The sequence below is a fragment of the Oryza glaberrima genome, chromosome 3, assembly GCF_000147395.1.
Source record: "Oryza glaberrima chromosome 3, OglaRS2, whole genome shotgun sequence".
In the NCBI taxonomy this organism is placed as follows: Eukaryota; Viridiplantae; Streptophyta; class Magnoliopsida; order Poales; family Poaceae; genus Oryza; species Oryza glaberrima.
In genome coordinates this window covers 28,005,497-28,027,042 of record NC_068328.1, presented here as the reverse complement: position 1 = coordinate 28,027,042, position 21,546 = coordinate 28,005,497, and the positions used below count along the sequence as shown (strand labels likewise).

The following is a 21,546-nucleotide window of genomic DNA, read 5'->3' as shown; positions in this document are numbered from 1 at the left end:
CGTTGTTGGCTAGCTCGCCCTCACGTCACGGGCTCTGCAATGCCGTGCGTGCGTGCATGCACCAGCGTCGTCCAGCAAGGCAATGTGCGCAGGCGCCTTTTTAGGTTGTTTTGCTTACCGGGACGCCGCTTGTAATCGTGGTGTATTTTTAGATCCAGTTTAAACAAATCCCTCTTATTTATGCTTATAAATCAACTTATGAGTCGAAAACTCCAAATCTAAACAAATAATAGCTTTTTGTTTGGTCTTCTAAAGCTATAAGTCACTCTTATACACTATTAAGCCAAAAACTAGGTTGAAAAAATTATTTTTGTTTATGTAAGATAGAGATATGACTTCACCAATTAACTTAAAACTTTAAATCCATTAGTTTATAAATCATATAAAAAACTGACTTAAAATGTTAAGCTAATAGGTCCTAGTCAAAAAGAAAAAGGGCGCTAAGAGAGCTCTTGATGAGCTTTGAATCTTCAACAGTTAAAAACTCCTTTAAATAGTTTAGAGTAAAGTCCATCGCCAGTCCCTAAACTTATACCGTTGTATCATCCTGATCTCTAAACTCGCAAATCGACTGTTCAGGTCCTCAAACTTATTTGACTGTGTCATCCCGGTCCCTAAACTTGCAGATCACTCGTTTAGATCCTCCAACTTATTCAGTTGTGTCACCCCGGTCCCTAAGCAGGACGGTCTAAAAACTTTATATCAAAAAATAATTCATAACTTTTTCATGTGAACTCTAATGAAGACAAACTTTATATCAAAATTCAACTACAAAGTTATAGATCGCGTCGAGGGCTATAAGTTTGATATAAAGTTTGTCTTCATTAGAGTTCACATGAAAAAGTTATGAATTATTTTTAAATATAAAGTCTTTAGACCGTCCTATTTGACCCAGATGATATTCAAATCCAAGTTTAGGGATCGGGGTGACACAACTAAACAAGTTGGAGGACATAAACGAGTGATCTACAAGTTTAGGGACCGGGATGACACAGTCGAACAAGTTTGAGGACCTGAACGGTCGATTTGCGAGTTTAGAGACCGGGATGATACAACGGTACAAGTTTAGGGACCAGATGGACTTTACTCAATAGTTTAGATTGTCATTCAGTCTCTGAAATATTATCTATTATAAAAATTGAAGATGTTTTTGCTGGTATTTTGATACGTTATCCGTGTATGGGTAGGTTTTTAAGATCGTTCACTTTTGATAATACAGAAATAATCATATAAAAAATATGTTTAAAAAAACTCGCATGCTAACTTGAGACAATCGAAGTCCTAACTACAGCCCATGATTTTCTCTCTCTCTCTCTCTCTCTCTCTCTATATATATATATATATATATATATATATATATATATATATATATATATATATATATATATATATATATATATATAAGCGAATTCTCACAGTGAATTTCATCTTAACTAAACCATATAACAATAATAAGATTAAAATAGACTTCACCCGTTGCAACGCACGGGTATTTTTTCTAATAATATATAGTTGTAGAATTTAAAAAACAAAGTAAAAGTTAGAGGCTGAAAATTCCAATTTTTTTTAGATTGTTACAAGCTAGAATTTAGAAAATGAAGTAAAAGTCATACTGGAAAATTCAACCTTTTCAGATTCTTACTAGCTTCTCAAAATTTTAAACTCTCTAAACAAGCTTTAAAATTCTGTTGTGTTTATCACAGCTCATAGTTTATTTTAGTTTTTATTGTAGTTTTTTTATATTGGTTTTTAAATCGTTAATAATATATATACTCATTAATTATTTTGGATAATTGATAAGCTATTATGGATTACAATCAGCATATGTACTGGGTTAGAGGACGATGAGCACGTTACGGCAGAATATATGCGCTTAGTAGGTAGTTTCCGATTCTTAAAAAGAAAGTAGTAGTGTAAAAGGAGATGGCTTCATCATAAATTTGATACTACATAAGAGTACACGATAACGATGATATATATAATTCCGTGAGTAGCCATCGTCGGTTGATTGCTCGTGTGCCATGTCGTTTTTCGACAATTATTCTCCATGTGCCGTGTTAGCTAGCGTTCAGTTCCCTCCGAGACATGACAGTGACGAACATGATTGAGTCATGCTTGAGATATCGAATGGCGCCTGTCTGATCGCCAAAAAAGCTTAGTTTGCTGAAAGACGAATCCATGCATGCGAGATTGCAGTTTGCACTTTGGATGTGGAAACCATATCTAGCAAGGTATATGCAGCAGGCTGAGTTTCTAGCTGTAGTGTTTGAACGTTCATGTGACCGGGAAGATCGATTAGATATAACCCCTGCTGGAGAAACCTTAGTTAAAATAATAATAAGAAAACTACCGGAGAAACCATGATGAACCCCTGAGTTCATTTTGACACTCAAGACAGTTGTTTGGCCCGATCTTTCGGTGAGTTGATGATAACTACGATTTGAGAGAAACGTTGACGATTCGACTACAACCGTACAAGACGTTGCGTTGCGCCTTAGCGATCAATACACCTCTCCGTGGGCTGTTGATCTTGCCGATGCAAATCAACCTTATTCCTGCAAGCAAATCGAAGAAACAAGTAAGAACAAGATAAAAGCAATCTGAATTGCAAATAGGAATTGAGTACAAATGATAAGTTGGGGTTACGTGACGAGTAAACCGGCGATCTAACCGATCACAGGATTACACGGCAAAGTAGCAAAGCTAAACTTTAATAGTGGTGCCTAGGGTCGTGCTCCACCTGGTTGGGGCGCACCCCACATGGGCCCTACTTAGGCCAGGGTCCCAAACGAAGTTACAAACCCATTGGCCCAATATAGGTGATGCAGCACCTTGTTTATGCGATTGCAGCCAAATGAGATGGAATTTGTATACGAGGCTAGATTTGTTGGAAAGAGGACTCCGAGAACTTTCCATCAAGTACTCACGGACCCAAAACGGAGCTCGTATGCACATTTGGCGGCCATTTGAATTCAGCACGGTAGCAGGTGACCGAATTGGATTCCAGAATTTGGACGGCTTGATCTTGAAGTGTTCTTCTTGATCCATGATGTGAGCAATGGTTGTATCCATGGTAGCCATGGTCGACCAAATTCCACAATGGTCCCGGTTGTAATAAAAATGGGGAGTTCAAAAGGTTAGAGCTATTTTTTTATCTTTAGTCCTGGTTGGAAGACCGGACTACGGGGGGTTACCAACTGGGAGTAAAAAAACATTTCTCCACCAGTGAAAGAAACCATAATCTCGTGTTTGTAAAATCTAGTAATAAATTTCAAAACAGAATTGCACATACATTTTCTTTAACTAAGCACCTGAGAAATTATTGGGGGTAATAGTTTTAACAATTTGATTGAATTTTATCCTAAACATCAAATATTTATAACTAGAGAGAGCAAGTTTAGAAAACACGCAAAGAGTGCAGATAGATTTGTCTTGAAAAGTATTATCATGATACTATAAATTCTATAGGTTTTTACAAATTTATTATAACACAAAATTAATTTTTAAAGTTTTAAAATTTTGACTAAATCTTGTGTTAAAAGTCAAATATTTTTGACAAGAGGGCATATGAGATATATTATGATTAAATTACGATTATATGGAATTGATACAACCGTACAAACCTCGATCTTATTGCTAGCTGGTCATTGTAATCGCTAATGCTCATTTGATATCCAAACCCATGATCGATAATATCTACAAAACTTTGGCCGAAAGGACTCCGCACGTACTGGTCTCACATCTATATGGGGAAACACGCGAAAACCAAAGAGTAAGCAATTTAATCTAAGTGATGATATCAACTGATTTGATGATAAGAGATGAATATATAGACGTACAGTTGTTCAATTCATGGCCCCTCAAACTATAATGATGAAGATGAAAACTTGGTGATCACGCTGGTGAACTATTGGTGTAGACAAAGGGGAAAATCATTCGAATTAGCTAGAATATTAACAAATAAATAGTACCGCTAGGCTAGTACGTAATGATACAACTTTCGTACGAAAAAAATAGTCCACGTATAATGTTGCAGATGTTATGATTTTTGTCATTTACATTTTTAGGTGGAAATGGTGTTTCACTTTCACCGAAGTAAATGTGAGTCTGAAGAGAAATGGTGCCATCGTTTACTCCTAGTGCTATTCTCAATAGGAGTTTCTTTGTCATTAAATAGAATGTCATGTCAACATTTTTATGATGTTGCAAAGGAATTAATAAAGTAAGTGATGCAATGATGTCTATGTTGTTTCCAATAGTTTAAAACCATATACTATATGAGCTATTTCAATCATCAATTAAATATTTTATTGCTTATATGGCGCCCTTGAAAATATGAAAATGGCATCTCTCACTTGGAATGACCTAAAGGCAACAATAGCTACATCCAACGTGGCCCAATTGTTGGTGAAACTAGATACGGCCTGTTCTTTATAGTTCATTGGCTGCCAATTATTTGTAGATTATTTTCAAAAATATGATTTCTTCAAAAACTTCTTATACCCATTGTTCCAAGCTATCTGGGTTAGGTTTATAATATGTAATATTTAATTCTTTTCTAAAAACAAGTATACCACTATCAACTTTTATTATGTATTTAAAAGCGAATATGCAAGAGAAATGCACATTTTTATATTAAGATAGAATGTTTTAAGTACGTGTCGTCATGGCGGCAAAGCGGCCTTAGAGAAAGAATGCTAGGGATAATCTCACAGGATGGAAGAAAAGACAATCTAAACAAGGAAAGAAACGTATTAGGGCGTGAAGTCTATCACTGTTGTGTCGGTTCTCCTGACTGCGCACCAAAGAGCAACTTCTTTTGCAATCTTGTTGACGACGACCAGCCATGTAAGGGGTTGATTATTGGACAGGCCAATCATATTCAATGTTTGCTAGGTATAGAAAAAAAAAACCTATGGTGAAAATCACATAGTTCTTCTACTTCATCTCTTCCAACCTCACAAAGGATTATATTACACATACGTGAATTGCTGGGGTTAATGGTTATAGCGAGGTTAGAGATATGTCATTTGTTTTTTTTTCCCTTTGATTGTTTGGTAAGAGGGTGCACTCACTGGTACATATATGGTGCTTGTCTATAAATAATCACTATGGCAATGATACCAAATTAGATGAGCATGGCTATGTAGTAGGAACTCAAGCATTTTGCCTAAATAGAAACTGGAAAGAAGAAATGCATGTTAACTAGGTGGTTCATTTTTACTTAGTAAGTGAACTTTTGTAAAGTAAATTTCACCTAACCACGCGTATTATGGTCTAAGTTGCACAAAACTATAGGGATTTTCGTACATTGCGGATAATCCCATGTATTATGGTCATAATGTTTCATAAAACCACACTATTGATCATTTGAACTTTGATCTAATATACTTCTATCAGGGTTACAGATAAGGCATATCCTCTATCATACGATTTATGGAATATACCGATAAGGTATACCTTCACGTGTACGGATCGTTTTCGTATACGTCGTTAGGAATTTATCTCAAATTATGGAAAATATCTCTATGAGTTAAGAAATTGCCGGAGTCCTACTCGGAAGGGGTAAAGTCTTTTGTTATATCGTGCCAGTTTACATATCCCTAAGTCTTACTTGGGGTCAAGGTATTCTACGGTATAAAAGGGGCCCCTAGGGGGAGGTAAAGGGCATCGCATCTCATCATCCACATACCCACCAAAGTTTACGAAGCCAGAGTGCACAGAGCCAAGTCGCCGGGAGATCTCGTCGAATCCCTCGACTACGATCTCATCGGTACCATCTGTTTCGACTACTCTCTTTGTAATTTGTTCTCATCATCATCAATCTCATATAAACTGGACTAGGGCTATTACTTGATAAGGGGTCTGAATCAGTATAATCCTTGTCTTCTGTCTGCGTGATGTCGTACTACGTAGACCCTCGTTCCAACGTACCCCAATACTCAACTCATCGGTCCATGAGTATCCCTCGTCGACAACTTCTGAGTTCTAGATTTATTATATCAAATTCATGAGTTTTTATTTATCCATCATAAAGATGTTATATCATGCAAGTATAGCCTTTTTAAATTTTGATATAGAAGTATGTTAAATTGGTTAATGGTGTGGTCATGTGAAACTTTTGAGCAATAATATTCATGGCTATGAGTTACGTGCTAAAATCCCTTTTGTTTTGTACAACTTTGTCTATAACTGGTGGAGTTTTATAAAACCCACTCTAAAAAAAAAACTTCATGCTTGAAATGCACATTCACAATGTGTCCAGAAAATACATATATTTGAGTCGGTACGATTATTATGTAACACTTTTTGCGGCCAAGAAAAATAAATCCATTTAAGCTAAACAAAGAGAGAAGGAGATAAAGAGAATTAACTAAGAAACACCAAAAATATGTTAAAAATACAATTGTTTGGATTGAAACCTAAATTGCCCTAATTTCTTAGACCCCTATACGATCGTCCATTCTGCATATAACCGAACCGTGTACTGCTTGCACATAGAAAATTATATAACAATAAAGTGACGGTATTAAAAATACTGTCTACACCATTTTTCGCAGCCTTAGGTTTACGTTCAGTATTTTGTATTGCTTATATTTCAACGGCTTACGTACCTTAGACAAAAGCTTCTGAAGGGCAGATTTTGCTTTTTAATTCATTCTTAGGTTTTAGTGTACATTGCAAGCTGTAACAACTTTTCAATACATTATTTGCAACTTACACACATACGTAAACACGATACAATACCGTCAAGTTTTCAATTTGTACCACCAGACAAAAATATGTTTGCACTGAAAAAAAAAACTCTAAAAAAGAGAGACAAATTTCTTTGATAACCCATTTGATAAAGGCTGTGTTTAGTTCAGCGTAAAGTTTAAAAAATTATATGTGTATGACAGATTGATGGGATGGAAAAGGATTAAAATGCAAACTTTATATCTAAATACAGCCAAAGCTAGCTCGCTTTCATTTCATTTCCAAAGACGTATTTAAGTCCTCGAAGCCAGCAGCGAACCCCCGGTATTATCCAATCCTTCCGCCACGCCTCCGCCTCCGCCGCCGCCTCGCCGTCCGCCTCAGCGGCCGCCGCCGCCGCCTCGCGGCAAAACCCTAACCCTCGAACTCCCCCCCACCCTACTCGCCCCCGCGCGGAGCAGGCGAGCGGCTACCCCAACCCGACCCCATGGCGTCCTCGACGGCGGCCAACCTGTGGGTGCTGCTCGGCCTCGGCATCGCCGGGGTCCTCCTGGCGGCGAAGCGGCTGCGGCGGCCCGCGCGGCCCGACAACGGCGCGTTCATCGCCCGCCTCGAGCTCCTCCCCCCGCCGCAGCCGCCGCCCCCCCAGGCGCGACACCCACTCACGGGGCTCTGCTTCGCCATCGCCGACGCGTAAGCTCTCTCCGCGCTCCCCGACCTCGCTTGTGTTTTTTTTTTTTTGCGTGATTTGAAGTTGGTAGTCCCTGATTGGATTGGTTGGGAGCGTGCTAGCACCGGTTTAAGAGCGGTAATTTGATCAGTTTGATCATGCTATCAGGGTATCACTACTTCTCATTGGGGTATTGGTATCAGGTCAGTTAGGGAGGCACGAATTTACTCGAGATGGCACATTGGGTTTGCTGAATTATATCATCCTTTTGTTTACATATATGGAAAGCTTTCAAAACGCGAGTAGTTTGTAGCTAGGTGTGTTTGCATCACCCTATTTTGGTCCAAAAGATGCAGAGTGGAGATGGTCTTACAGTTCATTATAACGCCCTTTAAATGAGATATATTCATGTATCACTTGCCAAATATTATTGGCTGACACTGAAATGGGAAACAATGCCATGTAATGTTTATTCGATTACTTAATGATCTACCATAGTATTACATTGCTTAGTAACTGTACCATGGTTTGTGGTAAGGTGAATTTATTATGCAAGAAGGCATAGCATCCTGTGGCCGCTTCGCCTTTGGCAAGGCAATGTATCATGCATGTATCTAAACTTACATGAATGTATCATTATTAGATACTTATACCTTTTATTCATGAAACCATCCGCTTTAAGTTTTGCATGAAAAATGGTTGTTTCCTAAAGTTTAGCTTTGAAGTTGAGATTACAGTTTTTTAGCACGTGGACTATAATTTGCTTCAAGATGCTGATTACTTAACCATTCAAAGGACACCAGAATAGTTTTTTTTTCTATTGCCAAAGAATTCTTGAACTATCGTTGGAAGAGTATTGAAACCACCCATCTAAAGTATTTGCAGCTTTATGAATAGACACTATTGTGTATAAAAGGTACAAGGTGTTACAAATTTGAAATAATAAGATGCTCTATGCTTCATTGTGAAAAAAAATTTGAAAGCATTGTTGTGGGTGGGGGGGGGGGGGGGGAATGGTCAACCTTATCATTCATACAGTCATGAAGCTGTGATGCAAACTTATAAACACTATGGTTAATTATCTTGTTCTAAAATACCAGATAATATCATAGTTTTGAACTTTTAAGGATATGCTCTCATCTGGTTCAACTCAAAGCCAGACATTTTTTTGGAACCTTTTAGTTTTTAACCTACTTAAGGTGCATTTACAGTTCAGTGCATATTCTAACACTAAAACTGGAATAAGGTATTTTCTCTGGGTCAAGATACCACTACTTCTTCTGAAGTGAACTTAGTTCTCCTCTGAGGCTCTTTTTTCTTTTTTTGATAAAGGAAGCTTTTATTAATCTCAGACGATTACATCAAGTTGATAGAACCATACTAAGAAAACTCCCGGCCTCTGCATAACTAGGATGCACACAGCCAAAACACACAAACCCACAAAAGAGTTTGTAACAAGAGAAGGAAAGCAGTAAAAATCAGGGAGCACCAATCTTCAGGCTAGACCGCCACCCATGTCCCTGGGTAAAACATTCCCTGACCGCCTGCTCCAAGCGTTGACACGCCGCTGCAACCAAATCCCGTGAACCAGGCTTCTGAAGGATAGCCCAGGTACGAAGGAAGTGGATAGTTAAAAAAATAACCTGTAAAGGAGAAGAGATTTTTCTTTTGTCAAACACCATATCATTCCTGCAAAGCCATAATGACCAACAAATAGTGGTTGCCCCTAACAGGATAAGTGACTTCAAGTCTTTCCTAATTCCCCATAGCCAATTACCAAACATATTGGATACACCACGTGGCGGGAAAAGCCCTGTAGCCACTTGTATAATGCACCACACAAAACGGGCAAATCTGCACTGATAAAACAAATGTAATATTTTCTCATCTTTGTGACAAAAGCAACAATTCTTACTTCCTTGCCAATTGCGCTTAGCTAGGTTATCCCTTGTCAAAACTACCCCACGACGTAAATACCATAGGAAGATCTTTACTTTAAGCGGTACTTTTAATTTCCAAATTACTTTGTTTATGTTGGGCAAATCTGAATGTACCAAGGCAAGATAATGCGACTTCACTGAAAATTCTCCATTTTGGGTTAAATTCCAATGAAACTTATCTTGATCCTGAGTAAGAACTAGGTTAGCGATTCGTGGAAGAAGGTTATTCCACGCCACTAATTTTGGCCCAATGAGATCCCTTTGCCAAGATACATTCGGAGGGTAATTTTGTAGCACTTTTGCTACAGTATCATGTTTATTCCTAACTATATTGTATAGACAAGGATATTGTTCTCGCAATGGTGCTTCTCCCAACCACTTGTCTTCCCAAAACCTGATTTGGGCACCATCTCTCATAATAAATTTGCCAAATCGTAAAAAGTCACGCTTGACCTTCATAAGGCTGGCCCAGAATTGTGAGTCCCCAACTTTAAACTCAACTTGTGACACATGTTTTGAGCCCAAGTACTTGTTACGAATCAATTGTTGCCAGACCCCATCGGTCGTGATAGCTTAAATAACCACTTGCTAAGAAGGGCAATGTTTTTCATATCTAAATCATGAAGTCCTAAACCCCCTTGTTCTTTGGGTCGGCACATAATACTCCACTTCGTCAAACGATACTTTTTCTTTTGATCATCACACTGCCAATAAAATCTCGAGCGAAAATAATCAAGTTTCTTAAGTACACCTCTTGGTATTGCGAAGAAAGACATCATATACAGTGGAAGACTACTAAGCACTGAGTTTATCAATGTTAAACGTCCTCCTGTGGAAAGTAGTTTCCCTTTCCAGCTACTGAGTCTCTTCTCAAAGTGTTCTTCTACCCCTTTCCAATCTGCATTTCTTAGTTTCCTATAATGGATAGGAATGCCTAAGTAGCATAATGGGAATTCGCCAGAAGAACAACCAAAGAGATCGGTATATTGGTCTTCCATGGCTCGAGCATCACCAAAACAGCATAATTCACTCTTATGAAAGTTAATCTTGAGACCTGAGAGCTGCTCAAAAGCACAAAGCAGAAGCTTCATGTTACGAGCCTTCTCAAGGTCATGAGGCTCTTATATCCTTATAAATTTAATAGATACTTGCTAATAGATACCAATCTGAACTTAATTATTTTAGGACCTGAAAATTGTATTGTGGGCATATCTGCTTCGTGGAGAAAATGCTATTTTCTGCAACCCAACTACTGGCACAAATTTTAGGTTACACAAATTATCCAAATGGACATTTGATCCGCAGCAGCTATGTATGTATTTATCTAAAACTGTGCATGCCTGCATGACAATTCTTTTTTAGTGCCAAAAATGGCAAAGTGTGTTTCTTAAATTTGCGCACTATTGGCCACAAAATGCTGTTGCACCTTTTCATTTTTGTACTTAACTTGTTCCTAGCACTGTGAAGGGGCAGACCGGTATTATCAATTTGGTGTTAACATTCGTCGTGTACATCATTTTATTTATCCTTGACCTCAGATGTCTTGTTTTGATTATTTGCAGATTCCACGTAACTGGTTATATAACAAGTTTTGGCAGCTTAGAATGGGCAAAGACACATGATGCAGCAACACAAACATCTCTAGTCGTTTCATCTCTTGTAGATGGTGGTGCTATGTGTGTTGGAAAAACTGTTATTGATGAAATGGCATTTAGGTAAAACCATTTTTTCTTTCTGCATATGGGTTCACTAAACCCTTCCATGTTCTATTTCATTTTATGAAATATCACAAAAGCAGAAATGTTCTCTACATTTTATAAGATTAGTTTGCCATAATTCACTTGTCTAATGTGTGCTTACATCTTACTTATTGTGCAATACACGTGCAGTATCCATGGTGAGAATAAACATTTTGGCACACCAACAAATCCTGCTGCTCCAGATCGAGTACCTGGAGGATGTTCAAGTGGGTCAGCTGTTGCTGTTGCTGCTGGCATTGTAGATTTTTCCTTAGGTGAGCTGACTATTTTAATTCATTGTCTAGAGATTTATGCGTGCAACATGCTGTCCTTATTTGGGCAACATTTTGTTTAATGCCACTTTCTCCTCATCCTTTAGTATCAGAGCTTAGTATAAATCTGAATTTCCTGTACATTTGAATTACTTCACTAGTTGTTTATGTGTGGTAGTGATTATCTGGATTTCAGGATTGACAATTGACAATTGTCAGTTTTAGGGTTGATGTATGATTTTTTTTTTTCAATCCATTTTCCTGGTTTACTATTATGTGCATCTCAAGAAAAGAAGTTGTTCTGATGTGACTGCCTTCCTTTACATTGCATCATTCTACCAAGTCTGATCCATCTGACTTCCCTCCATTAGATGTTAACCTTCATTGCGACTGTAGAGGATCCAAAACAATTCTATGTTTAGGCTCAGGCATTGACTTGAAATTTCTTTGGTGCCTGTCCATGATTTCACTGGTTTCCAAAATTAATACATCCTCTTTGTGACAGTTGTGGAACCATAAGGTCTTGTGTGCATGGGTCATATATACTTTAATAGATAAATAATGCGCTGAGAATGTGATTCTGCAGGTATTGATACCATTGGAGGAGTAAGGGTACCAGGTAGTTATTGTGGCGTCTTGGCATTCCGGCCTTCACATGCTGTTGTCCCCAACAATGGTGTTATTCCTGTCGCTCCTAGCCTGGATGCCATAGGTACCTTTGAAAATATATTTCTTTTAAAGAACAAAATATGTATTGACTTGTAATCTCTTCCAGAATCACTCTTAATTCAAATTTGTAAACTTGCCGTGCCCCATTTATTTTTAATTAATTTGTCTGTAGGTTGGTTTGCGAGGGATCCAAGTGTACTGCGTCGTGTTGGCCATCTCCTTCTGAGGCTACCCTACGCTGATATTCGACAACCCAGACATTTCTACATAGCAGATGATTGCTTTGAAATGTCAAAGGTGCATGCAAGAAGATTGACTCAGGTGGTGACGAAATCTGTGGAAAAGCTATTTGGGAGTATGTATCTCCTCTTTACACTTGTCATTCTTATTTTAAAATTCCCTTAGTTTTTGCTGGCCACCAACTTCCTCATGTTGATTTTTTTCCCTTGCGTATTACATTAGGACAAGTCCTGGGTCATGTTAATCTTGAAAATTATTTGGCTTCAAGAATACCCAGCCTGAGGAACAATTCAAATGGTCATGGTGACTCAAAGTTTTCTTCATTGCTAGCACTTTCTAGGGCTATGCAGTTTCTTCACAAGTATGCTCCTGCCCTACATGATCATGTTATTAAATAAATAAGTAACTACTGGTTACATATAAAATATGGTAGTATTAAATTTCCTCTGTGAGTTCTAGCCTGTATAGTTATTTATGTGGAAACTGATGATGTTCACAGGTTTATGAAACAATGATGTTAGTTGACTTGAACTACATACTTCCGTAGGTTGCTTGCATGTAGATTATTTCCCTCGTTGCTTGCATGTAGATTATTTCCCTCCTACATATCTATTTTCAGATCACGATAATTAATAATTGGAATAGCTGTTTTTTTTCCCTTAGCTACTGCAAGCTTTGGCATTTGCAAACAAAGAACACATTCCATGCTCTATTATGTGGTCTTACTTTGGCTTTGGCTTAGGTTTTCTAATTTTAGAAGACATAGTAGACAAACTCTGTTGTTTATATACATGGCTTGTTTTTTTTAATAATTAAACTGATAATTTTTCTCGTGTCTGTTTGTTCTATTTGGTGTATTCTATTTGACTCGTGCCAAAAAAATTAATAGTATCATGTTATTCGGTCCAGACATGAATTCAAAGATCAACATATGGAGTGGATAAACTCTGTTAAGCCTTCTGTTGATGCATGCATAGTTGGTAATTTGTCTGATGATGGTGAGTCAACTATCAATAACAGTCAAGATGCAAGGAAAGAAGTCCGTGCAGCTCTCGGTGCTCTTCTTAAGGTTGGTAAAGAATTGAGTTTGGGATGAACTGGAATTTAGCGAGATTTCAGTAGCGAGTACCTACATTGTCAGGAACTGCTTGTTTGATCTTCTGACTGATTTCTTAACACACTTAGTTGTCCATCACTGATAGTTTTGCTGGTTTTATTGGATAAATGTTATTGAAAAACATATTATTATTCCTCTGAACGATAGATGGAAAGCATATCTAATGCTTTTTAGGTTTTACAAATGTCATTTCCTTGAAATTTATGTTGTTTGAAAACAAGTGGATGAAATCTAGAATCAATTGAATATATGGACAAATTGAAATATTTAACATATTTCTGCAACCGTGAACTTGGATATGTTATTTTCATCAGTGATATTTCATGCTGCTCTTGTTTCCTTCGCTATATTATTGTTTTGAACCAATTACTTAGCAGTTAACACAATGTTGGGCCCAGTTACAAAGCTTCTTCTTCTGGAAATGAAAATAGTGGTTCATTTACTTTTAGTACTGTACTGCTAGCCTGAAGTATACATTTGAGAACTTTCTTTGTGAAACAGAAAGGCTTAGAGTAAAAGTGTCTACCTGAGGATCCATGTTATGTGGTGATAGTTTTCCTGAACTGCTCTTGTTTCTGATTCATAATCTTTACATGCCATTGGATGTGCTGTTATAATCTTATTTGTTGGTATTGTACTGATTACTTATTTTATGATGCTATTTCGTTAACATGTCGTTGAATGTGCTGTGATAATCTTATTTAGTGTTATCATACTGTTAGTTTCTTTGTCATGATGTTTCTTAATCCACAGGATGATGGAATTCTGGTCATTCCAACTGTTCTGGGATGCCCCCCAAAACTAAATGCCAGGGAACTTTCATCTCAGGACTACAATGTTCAGACATCATGTCTTACATCTTTAGCTAGCATGTCAGGGTGTTGCCAGGTATGATAGTACAATTCATATGCTATTCAAAGGTTATGTTTCTAACATATAATCCTGTTCTTTCTTTTCCTCCAATGGAAGTTGTGCTGCTTAATTTTGCAACTCTTTGGATCCATTTGGCATTTTAGACGGGTGAAACTTTCATGGAAGTTAACAAACAACAACATAAACTCTACAAAATTTACATGCCTCTTAAAGTCAGCAATAGTATGCTTTTATTGGGCAACTTTAATTGCAATTTCGCTGGGCATCAATACAATCGAGTTTCTAAAGCTCTGCATGCAAGTTTCATCATTAGTACAAGGGCAGTTCCAACATAGCCAGTGAAGTGACTAGACTTGCAAAAATAATTTCAAAATTGCTGCAGCCTAAGGCACTAGCATGGTTAAGACACATGAATAACACAGAATGATAGCATATGAATAAGTTAACATTGCTGATAGCTAACCATGAAAGTTGAAAATTTCTAGTTTTTATCTGACTTCAATTGATGATTTTGTGGTGATATTTCGCTCCTGATTCTGGAGGAGCAAACTCTCCGTGGTTATGTTTTGGCCTGAGATGGATACAGGCGAATGTTTGGGAGGGCATGAATCTGATAAGGCTAGCTTTAGCTTCATTGCACATGGACTTGCATGCTTTTCTGGTAAACCCTTATTGCATCTTAACTAATTCAACTATTTTGATGACCCTTTTCAGGTGACGGTTCCTCTGGGTACACATGATAAGTGTCCAGTTTCAGTTTCTTTGATTGCAAGGCATGGTGGTGATCGATTTTTATTGGACACCATTCAAACAATTTATGCTACCATCCAAGAGCAAGTTGACGCCCTAGCAAAGTCTAATGTCTCGAGTAAACAGGCGATGAGTGAAGAAGCTGCTGAAGCTGCTAAAGAGAAAGTCAGTTCCTTTCTTATTTTGATGATTTTTTTTTAGCATAGCTTTCGATTTTCTAACATCTGCTCAACACAGTTACTACTTTCCGTAGTAGCACTTAGCTTGCCATCTAGATGGAAATTGAAGAAAAAGGCTAATGATAATGCACTAGTCGATACATGCCAGTTTTTAGATGTTACATCTTATAATTTGTCATGTTAAAGGAAAAGAGAAAAAAAGGTTGTCTAATAGTAATAACCTAGAAATCAGTATGTCAGTATACTCACTGGTACAGATCTAATAGTAATGTATACAGATCAGTACCAACCAGTAGGTCTAATAGTGCAGTAAAACTATTTGTAATGGCCCAAAATTATGTTCAAGTTGTTCTTTTGAACCACTGTTGAAGTAAAAAACAAAGCCACCATTATGGATTTATTACATTAATATCTTCCCTTTTTTGTGTCCTTACTGAGTTTTTCTTTCTGTTACTTGTTCCTTGACAGGGTAACATTGCATTTAAGGAGAAACAATGGCAAAAGGCAATAAATTTCTATACTGAAGCAATCAAATTAAATAATAAAGTGGCTACATACTACAGCAACAGAGCTGCTGCTTTTCTAGAGCTAGCTAGGTATGTTATTAACCTCTATGGCATCTTTTTTCTCAAAGATTACCTTGATGAGCTGGCTTCTGTAACTTATTTTTTTCGCGCATCAATTATTTCATGGTTTGTCTTTTCGGACCCCTTTCAGTTACCGCCAAGCTGAGGCAGATTGCACAAGTGCCATCGATATTGATCCAAAGGTTAGGATCTGCTTTCTTGGTTCAGACTTTTATACGCACATTCAGATTTGTATATATTATTCTACTATTAAGATGTTATTAGTGATAATGAAACAAAAGGGGAAGTACAAGATATAGGACAATTCTTCCAATTCTTTTCTCGAAATGCTATATTTCCTACTTTATGATGAGCTGGTTCTGTCATTGAATCAACCATCCAAAGAATTTGGGCTGTTTCTGATTAATGCAGTGCTGTTTATAAGTTTTTTAGTAGGTGCTTTCACATCTAGTTGAGATTCTGATAAGTGTGATCCTTTTCGCAATTCATTGAGTAGTGTTTTATATACATTGATGTGAGAATTCACATTGATCTTTTTATTTTTTCAGATTGTAAAAGCTTATTTGAGGAGAGGCACTGCAAGGGAGATGCTGGGTTACTATAAGGAGGCTGTTGATGGTCCGTCTTACCTTTCTTCCTCTGTATACCTTACCAGTATTTCACAGTATTAACCATTAACAGGTCTCCCTTGGAATCTGCAAACTGTGTCCACTATTTTGTACAAGTTCTTATCGTGTATCCATTTTACTACAATTTGCAGATTTCAGCCACGCCCTTGTTCTAGAACCCATGAACAAGACAGCTGGTGTGGCCATCAATAGGTTAAAGAAGCTATTTCCGTAAATACTTGGCTGTTGGATTTTTTTTCTGCATAAAGATACTCAAGTTCTACATGCCTGGGGGGTGAAAAAGAAGGTACCTGAGTGCCACCGATTGATGCTGCTGCACATCCAAGTTAATAAGGTACTAACTACCGTTGCTACTGGCGATAGAACTGTCTATCATCTGTGTTTTCAATTAGTTGTTACCCCCCAAGTTTTGGAAAAGTGGAATCGAAAACAGAATTTTGGGAGTTGATCATAGTAAACAATGCCTTTAAATATGCTCTAGTGGTGTTCTTGGCCCACTTCCATGTATAATATCGGTTTTGGCAATTATTTGTTGAGGCACCCATATTTTTCCTGTTGAAAACTTTTTGCCATGATCACCTGTACGCTGTGCACATCTTTGCCACTCTGAACTGCAGCTTTCAGGGCTCGTACTGAACGGCTTCCTCCCGTGAGGTCACTCGCGGAGAGGCTGTTAGGCAGCCATGTGCTGACGCCCAATTGCTTAGCTGGCTAAACTAGTATATATTCAGCCGAACCTTTCGGACTTTTCTTTCGGTTTTGGTTGTTCGCGAGTTGCTGTCACTAGAACTTCCTGTGTTTGAAGATGTCTGCGTCAGTGATGTGTGCCTAATCTAGCGCCGGATTGCTTAAGCACGGGACCGTTCCTGTGCATGGACGTGCCACTGGGCCTGGGGCTATTTTCTGGCTCTAATAAATGGGTGCGATACATTGATTGCTCAAGTTAGGCTCAGGTTTGTTGGGTCAGTTCTGGATCCAGTACAGGATGACTAGTTTTTAGGCTAGGCAGGTCATTGGCTATCAGGCTATGTTTGTTCCAGTAGCAACCACCATGCCACTAACCAGTTAGGAGTAGCTCAGAAAGTATACTACTATACACCTTAAGATTCTCCAATCTCCTCGATGCAACCTGGCCATTCAGATGCCATGATCTGTTCAAGAATTAGAGCCGGACCCAGTGCAGAATTTCACCACCCAGATCTTTGTTCTCTATATGACTCTATGACCTGTCTCAGGCAGTTTCAACAAGCGTGTGGTCAGGTGCATTAGTGCATAATAATTCCGGGACCAGGTGGTAATAAAAAATAGCAATGAATGGCGAGGAGAACAGCTGCTGGTTTGACCGGAACGGGGCGACACGGGCAAGGCTGCACGGCGGCGCCGGCGACGTGGCCGGCCGGAGCGGCTGATGCCGCCGAGTGCGTGTCCCCATCATTTCAAGTGAAAGTCAAGCCGGCCGGCCCCCAGCTGCACGGGGGAGCTCTCCCTTTGACCTGGCTTCCACTACAGCCTTCAGTGTGATCGTTCAACTCTAATCTAAACCGAATTTCGCGGTGCTGGAGATGGAAAAGTTTCAGGGAAAAGGTAAAACATCCATTCCCGATTCGTGATCCATCCCCATCTTGCGCACGAGCAGGTTAAGGATTAAAAAAGTCGACAGACACACTTCCACGGGTGCATGCATCGGTTTTTTTTTTTTTTTTGGGGGGGGGGGGGGGGGGGGGGGGTAAATTCATCTGTTGCGAACGAAGCCAGAGACTTATCCCCATTTTAGGTCGCGTCGCGTTCTAACTGAATAATTTGATAGATTTTGGATAGAGAAAAGAAAAGGATGAATCAAATACTCTAAAGTTTGCATACCTTAGAAAAAGGCTATATAACCGCTGTTACAGACGAATATTTTTGAGAAATCCTACTTCTAAACACGTGACAGGGATAATTCATATCTATGCCACGCCTAAAAGGAGACAACCCGAGGTTTTAGGGCTTGTTTGGTTTAGTGCCGATTTTTATCCTACCAAATATTTTAGCAGTGCCAAAGGTTTTGGTGCTATCAAATTTGGTACTATATTAGCAAACATATAAATCGGTAGCAAATCAAACACTTTATATGGCACATTAAGTTTGTTTCCCCTGGTTCCCAACTCCCCTTCTCGTTTTTCGCGCGCACGCTTTTCAATATATTATTTTGGTGCGTTTTTTTTAAAAAGTTTCTATACCAAAGTTGTTTAAAAAGATCATATTGTTCTATTTTTTTAAAAAATAGCTAATACTTAATTAATCACGTGCTAATAGATTGCTCCATTTTCCGTGCGGGGAGTTTGGTTCCTAACCATCCCAAACGAACACGGTGTAACACTACTGAAGTTCCTAAAATTTTAATAGGGTGTAATTTGGCATCATTTCGAACAAAAGCCCTTGGTTTTCCAGGACGACCGCGTCGTGGCCTCGCGGAGACCGGAGGCCGCGGCGGCACGGCGAGAGAGAGGATCACGCGAGCCGCGCCGCCGCCGCCGCCCGCCGACCCAGTCGTTTCGTTGCCACGCATCATGACGGCACGAGGCTAAACCAAAACAACAGCAACAGCAACAGATGCGTGTGCGTGTGTACTCCGCGGAGTGGAGTACGTACGTAAGGCTCCGCGGTGGCGGTTAGGTACGGCTCCTCTTTTCAGCGCTTTTTAGCTTTCAATCCGATCGATCCCCCCGGGCTCAGGCCGCAGACCGGGACCATTGCCGGCGAAACAGAATCGCGTGCCACGCCACACCACCACAGCTCAGACGTGGCGCGAGAGAATGACAACCGCGTGAGTGAACCACACCACCTGCTCATCCCCATCGCCAGCAACGACGGATCCAGGAAATTGGTTCACTGATATCATAATGTGTCTATAGATATCATAGCATTCTAGTTATACTTAGATTTATGTATTATAATATAAGAATAAGCAGTTTAACCATAGGTACTAAAAATCGTCGGAATTACCTGACACCGATGCTAACACCGTAGATCCGCCCTGTACGTATATGGTGTGCCATTTGACTAATGACTAGTATTTCCTGTCGATTAGGTTAGAGCGGCACTAATTAACAAGAGGGCTAAGCTAGCGATTGGGGTAGATCTTTTAATAATGCGAATTCTCCCCGTCTAATCTCTCCATCTCTACCCATGTGATGCGTGGTTGTATTATTCATCCGTGTACCCAGTAGGCTCCATGGGCCCTGTATTATTTTCGGGTCTACCACCTGCAGAGGGAGTCTCCATTATTATTATTACTATTGTTATCATTCTTCATGTGACAATCGATCGATCGATCCTGAACTGAACTTTCAAGAGAACCGATCCTGAACTCACTCCTCTTTGCGCATCAACTACCTGCTCTGCACTGCAAAGCTTTTCATTTTCCTCGGTGTGTGACTGACCATCGCCATTAAGCCTTGGAAGTTGCGTTGCAGCCTTGCAGGAGAGAAGAGAGATGAGTAGCAGGAAGGAGGACCATCTTGCGACAAGCTTCGCGTTGCTCGCTCGCTCGCTGGCTCGCTGCTGCGGTTGCCTTTCTGCTGCTAGATCTAAACAGCCTCATGTTTTGGGGGTGCATGCATGCAATGCGACCAGTGTCGATCACTCACTCGCTTGCTCACAAGCACCAGCGCATGCATGTGGTGCTGGGTTTTCTTTTGCTTTGCAGAGACCGGGGGACCCCAGATCAAATGCATTGCTGCTCCTGCCTGACTGCAACTTTTTTTTTCGGGGGAAAGATTAACCAGATCAGAGATGAGTTGTAACGGTGGGAGCCGTGGGACAGACACGTATTGTGTTCATTTGGAGCGCTGCTATACGTACGATTATTTTTACGATGTTTATACGATGAAACGTTCTCTCTTAGTCCATGAGGGCCCGCGTGCGCATGCGCCGTGTGTTCGCGCCGTTATCGTACTAAGATCGTAAGAAAAAATCGTACGTACAGCAATTTCCGTTCATTTGGAGGGTTGGAAACCTCTCTCCTTCCTAAGTAAAATGGAATAATTAATTAACGCATGACTAACTAAGTATTAGCTTTATTTAAAAATAAATTAATTTTAAATAAATTAATATAGTTCTTTACAGCAACTTTTGTATAGAAACTTTTTTAAAAACACACTGTTTAGCAGTTTGGAAAGTGTGCGCATGAAAAACGAGCCATGTGAGGTTGGGAACCTTGAAGGAGGAACACAGTACGTGCCTGGCATTTGTAACGGGGGTTTGATTACTTCTCTCGTTGAAATCCCACATTTCCATAGCTTCTTATGCAATGTATTGACATTATATTTGTATACGGTGTATGGTACGGTAGTACAGTGCCATTCGTTATCAGATGGTTGACTAAGCTGATGAGTTTTTATTTTCAAGCATACACCAATCAAGTTGTCAATAGGTCAAGCTCACGCAATCTAGAATGCCTTCTAGATAAGCTCAAATTGGTAGGAGTATTTGATGGGCTTCTTTACAATGCAGGAATTTTACAGATATTGCTTCTCTTCCTATAAAATCTCTCTAAAATTCTCTTGTTTTAAAGGAGACTATTTTGTTCCTTGCCACTTCTGAACTTTGCTAAGAACATGAAAATTGCATATTTTTTTTGTGTGTGTATGTGTTTCTGCTGCCTCAATTCAATTAAGTAAAATAATTTGGCAATTCGATCTAGTAAATAGATAGTAATTGTTTCTCAAAACTAAAATAGATAGTAGTTATTTTTTTGGCTTCACCATTTTTTTTAAAGTTTGGTTGGGTTGATCTACAAACCAAACATGCGCCCCTTAATCTTGAGATTAGCTCGACAAAGAGGTCTTATTGCCATATGTATAAAAGGAAGGTCAGTGAAAACTTAAGTCACATGTAAGAAATTCCCTACAAGTATTTCTGAAAGTTTTAGCGAAAATCAAGGGTAAGATGAGAAATGGTTGTGATTGTTCAGATGATAAAGTGGATAAGGAAATTAAATAAGACATATAGTGTTAACTACTCTCTCCGTTTCAAAATGTAAACATTTTTAACTATGAATTTTTAGCTAAAAGTTACTATATTTTAGGACGGAGGCAGTAGTTGATCATGAAGTATTCTCTTCGTGATCATCTTGAGCCTCACTCTAGTATCTAGGCTGGTCACCTCCCTGCCCTAAAGAGCAAAAGGAAACGAAAAACAATCG

At 39.0% G+C, this 21,546-nt stretch overlaps 1 protein-coding gene across 1 annotated transcript; it reads left to right on the top strand.

Annotated features, from left to right (window-relative positions):
* Positions 1 to 7,021: 7,021 nt before the first annotated feature.
* Positions 7,022 to 16,907, top strand: LOC127767681 (outer envelope protein 64, chloroplastic). Its single transcript, XM_052293094.1, has 13 exons — positions 7,022 to 7,389; positions 10,869 to 11,021; positions 11,196 to 11,320; positions 11,904 to 12,029; positions 12,159 to 12,341; positions 12,449 to 12,587; positions 13,136 to 13,295; positions 14,097 to 14,231; positions 14,931 to 15,131; positions 15,614 to 15,741; positions 15,863 to 15,914; positions 16,281 to 16,350; positions 16,493 to 16,907. The coding sequence occupies exons 1-13, from the start codon at positions 7,184 to 7,186 to the stop codon at positions 16,573 to 16,575; spliced, it is 1,761 nt and encodes a 586-aa protein (XP_052149054.1). The 5' UTR covers positions 7,022 to 7,183; the 3' UTR covers positions 16,576 to 16,907.
* The last annotated feature ends 4,639 nt before the right edge of the window (positions 16,908 to 21,546 follow it).